General features: G+C 45.9%; 1 protein-coding gene across 4 annotated transcripts; it reads left to right on the forward strand.

The window, feature by feature from the left end:
* Nucleotides 1–763: 763 nt before the first annotated feature.
* LOC123444014 lies at nucleotides 764–4,718 on the forward strand. 4 transcript variants are annotated; one of them, XR_006630926.1, is made up of 3 exons: nucleotides 764–1,840; nucleotides 3,818–3,901; nucleotides 4,427–4,718. XR_006630926.1 is itself a non-coding variant. In XM_045120608.1 (2 exons), exon 1 carries the CDS (start codon nucleotides 908–910, stop codon nucleotides 1,823–1,825), a length of 918 nt encoding a protein of 305 aa, XP_044976543.1. In that variant the 5' UTR covers nucleotides 764–907; the 3' UTR covers nucleotides 1,826–1,840; nucleotides 4,427–4,718. The 4 variants fall into 4 exon arrangements, 1 of the variants encoding a protein (XP_044976543.1); XR_006630927.1 differs by having other exon boundaries at nucleotides 3,818–3,898; XR_006630928.1 differs by having other exon boundaries at nucleotides 3,818–3,886.
* Nucleotides 4,719–4,941: the final 223 nt, after the last annotated feature.

Below are 4,941 nucleotides of genomic sequence, written 5' to 3' on the forward strand. Positions count from 1 at the left end.
TCTAGGAAGACCGAAGACCAAGTTTTTTGTAGTCCGTCGTTGCTTTGCAGATGGCAAAAAAGGTCATTATCGTGACTTTCAGTGTTGAAAGTGGGGTCATCAACCAGCAAACGACAAATTTCTTTCCCGTCCGTGACCGGGAAGCTGATTCCTCTAGTGTATATAGCCTAAGTATTGACCTCCTGCTGTGTGGCTGGTCAAGGTGGTACTAAAGAAAACCAGCAGCACCTCGTGGGAATCACAACGAGCTAGCATGCATGCATGTGGTGGGCCCATGGTAAAATAACGTGACGTCCTAGCTTGTGGTCTTTTACAACGTTCAAGTTTGTTCGTGATACATGAGCTAGTGGCCAGCTATGATCGAGGCCTTGCCTATAAAAAAACTAAATCGAGGCCATCAACGTAACGAAGTGTTTGAGACTGCCGCTGCACAGAAGAAGATGGAACAACATCGTTCGTTTGAGGTTAGTTTTGTGTCGGCTTACTATCTTTTGTCACACGTACGCGGAGACTTTGGTTTTGTTTCGACTAACCGAATCGAGAGCCGAACTACGTTCGGTCAGTACAAGCAAAAACCAAAATTTTCTATATCATTGACAACAAATAAAATTTTGGTTTTTATTTTTAGCTTTGGTCCGATGTTCGGTTTGTCGGTTTTTATGCGGACCGACTCAAACCGAGGCAGACTCCCGCTCAGCGCTCAGACTCCCAATCAACCACTACCCGTTGGCAGGACTCCTTCATAACCATCGGATCGCACGATACTGCTCGCATCCACCGTTCGTTCAAAAACCCACGGAGAGGACCGAAGGGGGAGAGGGGGGTGAGCCTCAAATCTCGCCGCCGCCTCGTTTCGCGACCCCTCTCTTCCCCGAACAAGAAACCCTAGCGCCGCCGCTCGCCGGCGATGGAGGCGCCGGACGAGGAGGCCGGACTGGGGCTCCCGGAGGACGAGCGGCTTCTGGAGGTCACCATCATCTCCGCGCAGGGGCTGAAGCCGCCTTCTGGACTTCGGCGGCGGTTGCAGGCGTACGCCGTGGCGTGGGTTGACACGGCGCACAGGCTCCAGACGCAACCCGACCGCTCTGGCGGCCTCGATCCGGCTTGGCACGAGCGGTTCCTCTTCCGCGTGCACGAAGCCGCGCTCGCCGAGGATTCCCGCGCTGCCGTCACCGTCGAGATCTACGCCTCACCGAACGGGGCCTGGCACATCGGCGGGGACTCCCTGATCGGATCAGCGCGGTTCCTCCTCGGCGACAACTGCCTCCTGTCTCGCCCCGTTGGGTCCCCAGCCATGTTCGCGGTCGGCGTCCGACGCCCCTCCGGCCGCGTCCACGGACTCCTCAATGTGGCCGCTAGCCTGGTCGCTGCGCCGCCCTCTCCGGCGGCCTCCCACGCCCTCAGCCTCTCCCCCGCCGTCTCTCTCAGTGGCCTACCCCCTGCCGTTGCCATCAGCAGCCTCTCCACGGCGCCCATCTCAGGCCGCGTGCTGCGCGTCCTCAACCGCGCGCACCCAACACCCCCACCTTCTCCTAAGGTGCTCACGCCCAAGAAGCTGCAGACCTCGGTGAAGCCTAACAATAAGGGATCAGACAACCAGCAGGTTGCGGTGAAGCCAAATAACAAACGCGAAGACGATGCCAGCGATCAGGAGGGGGAGGATGAGAACACGTACATGGGCGGGGTGATGTTTTGCGGGCCTTGTGTCTTACCATTCCCGAGGAAGATTCACACCAGTCCCTCTGACGAGAACCTGCAGGCCTTCGCTGGCATCTTCTCTAGCGGTGTCGGCATTGCCAGACGGAGCCCGAGCCCTCGGCACTGAGCTTATGCAAAACAGGTTCATTCTTTCAGTCGTTTACTTGATCTGTTATGGAGGTAATCTGTTTCTTGTTCTTGTGGGTAATTAGTTTGTTCATGCTGAGGATACAGTATCAGTTGTATCATAAGTTCATAACATCTGTTGCTATTATTGCAAGTATAGTACACCATTTTTTGTGTATGAATTCAATGGAATTGTTGAGTGTTAGTTGTGCAAAAGGTGACCCAGACATTCATGGAATTGTGGAGTGTTATTCTGTCTCCTGTGCTTGATATTGGAAGATGCCTGCTTCTTGTTTAGATTGAGATTTCAATGGGAGCAATACTCACATGCATCGAACAAGTCTGATTATTTCCATCCATCCTGACATGATTTGTATGTGTTACCTTTTTGTTTTTTATATATAAGTTGTCAATTGCAGCGCTGCCACAGAATTTTGTAGTTAGTGAATGCATGCCCCTTTTAGCTTTCTTGATGTGGCAGCTGTAATTGCACAGTTGTGTTGGGTGGCAGTGCCATTTCAATCTCAGATTATGAAGCATCTGTTCAAATAATAAATGGAGCTTCAGGTGATATAGTAGTAGCTATTTCCATACGATAGCTGTGATTTATGTTCCTTCTTTTTTGTTCTGGAAGGTGAAGCTTGTCAGCCAATCACTACATGGCAATTCATGTTTGGTTCTTTATTTACTTGCTGAAATGCTTTATTCCGTCACATGGATCTCAATGCAGAACACTATAATATATCAATCGTCTTACGCTGATAACATTGCTGCTTTGTTATCCTCAATGTGTTGTATGCCCCTGTCATGGAAATTGAGCAAACACTTGTTCTAAGGACATGGTACATACTTACTCTGTCTTTAGCACTACAGTAAATGGCCTATAAACAGACAGGGGGAGTATGATTTACCGATGATTATTCCATTCATGCATCAAGACTCGAGGATAATTGACCAGTCATTCATTGAGTAGTCCAGATGTTGTTCAACACTCCTAGAACCATAGTATCTGCTCATCTGCCAGCCCCCTGAAGTAGTTCCAGGATCAATGCTCATTGTGGGTCTCAGACTGTTTTTCTCCTGGTTTGAAACGAGTTAGATCATTCAAGGTGTATGTAGGCTATGTTTAAAGGCCCAAGTTCCAAGTGATTTTCTTGAAGGACTTCAGGCAGCATTCACCAATTTGGGCCATATATCTCTTATTTGCTTTGGGGTCTAGAATGCACGGCACACTGATGGGAGCCCATCACGGAGCTTGTGAGAGTAATCTTGTTGTATTTTATTTAATTTTGGTATAATCAAGGATGGTTTTTTGGTTGTTTTTTTCCTTTAACCCTTCAGCCTTTTGTTTACACATCCATCGGAATACACCTAATTTGGACAAACTACATGTTTAATAGGCATATGGCTCATATCTGTTTTCTCTTAGGGAGGACAGATACAATTTATTTGGCACTTTTATCCTTTCCAACTTGATATCGTTTAAGTGTGCATTGATTCAATAGATTCTGCTGATTCAATAATTTAGAACTTGATGGACAGTCAAACTTCCAAACATGTGTCTTTTCTTGCAAGTGTCTGGTATGAATTATTATTTGTGACTGGAAATTTCTTATGTGCAGTCTTTAGGATCTGGTGATATGATTTTTTTTTGCACTATACACATATCATCTACTGAGGAGTTTAAAGGTCTCTGGAATTCAGCAAGATGATAGAAAAATTAGAAGCTGAAGGTGTTAGGAGTTAGGACATTAACTAGTGACAGATTTTGAGAACATCAAATTCTGATGAGTTCCTTTAATGGACTGTAGTTCTTGTGAATGATGTCTGATCTTATTTGTCTCACTCTGTTTTATATGTACTAATCTTCTCAAGACCTTAATAATCTGTTTAATTTGGTCTGGCTATAATAATTGAATACAACACTTAACGTTTTTATTTTGGGGACTGGTTTTATTTATTTATCAGCTCTGCATGATCTGTTTGCCTGTAGGTGTGCTAAGGGCCTACAATACTAACAATTGAATATGAAGAGCAACCATCAAATATGCCTCTTTCTACTGTATGCCTAATGGTGGTTTGTAGCCTCCTTTATTCTAAAGTTGTCATTATAGTTTTCTTCGGTTCGTCGTGTGTGTGATTGTGCTGTCCAAAATCTACCTGCTTTATTACATTGTAAAGATCCCGTGTTCTGATTTTGACTCTTCCTCTCGTAGCTCTTTAGAGTGACTCATCAAGTAAGGTATAAACTGTTTGAAAGTTCAGAACTGAATTGGCTACTTGTTGCCTTAGATTCACGTAGATTTACTTGTGCTGTGCTTATTGCGCTTATTGGACACTGCATAACCATAACCATAAAGAAAGTGCTACTTGTTGATTGTGACCTTTACGTCAATGGCCGCTCCATCCCACCTTTAACAGATTTTCTTTATGTTGCAAGTCCTTGCCATGTCCCTCTTCCAATAGTGAGCCACACAAACCTGATTCAAGTTACTCCACTGACGTAACATGGTGTCTTTTGTTTGGTCCTGTGATTGCTTGAATTATTTTCTGTATGCTCAGTTGGTTGATCTGGATCCCATTCGTTCCTTTGCCTTTACAGGAAGAATGACTCCCATTTTCATTAGCTTTTCAAGTGCAATTTGGAGAAGAATACGAGGAGCTGGTGAGCATCAAGCACCTCACAAACAGTTCCAATATTCCATTCTGCACTTGGCATGTCGATGTCGAGCTGGATCCTTTACTTTAGCAGTTTAGCTGCTCATTTGCAAAGATCACATTTGGGGACTAGTTATCGTCTCCTGGTTCTTCTGTCCTTGATGCTTTTGCATATACGGTATATATGTACGTAGATCCCATGGGACGTAGTAAGATATATCTGGTTGCTTTGGGCAGGGCGGCAGGAGGTAACTTTACCAAGTTGAGATGTTTTAGACAAATGGTGTGCTGTGGCCCACAACGAAAGCTCAGCACAAATGTGGCGACCAAAGCATGCTCTGCTTTTCCTGATAGGCATTTCCTGCCAATATGGCATTACATAGTGCGGTAGTAGATGCCCAAGGGCGGCGAGGGGAACTGTTTCTAGTGCGCTTGACACTCACTGCCCCACTGAGCTTT

Source organism: Hordeum vulgare, chromosome 3H (genome assembly GCF_904849725.1).
Source record: "Hordeum vulgare subsp. vulgare chromosome 3H, MorexV3_pseudomolecules_assembly, whole genome shotgun sequence".
Taxonomy (NCBI): domain Eukaryota; kingdom Viridiplantae; phylum Streptophyta; class Magnoliopsida; order Poales; family Poaceae; genus Hordeum; species Hordeum vulgare.

Excerpts from the sequence above, each read along its gene's own strand:
- LOC123444014 (XM_045120608.1), top strand. The coding sequence starts at position 908 with ATGGAGGCGCCGGACGAGGAGGCCGGACTGGGGCTCCCGGAGGACGAG.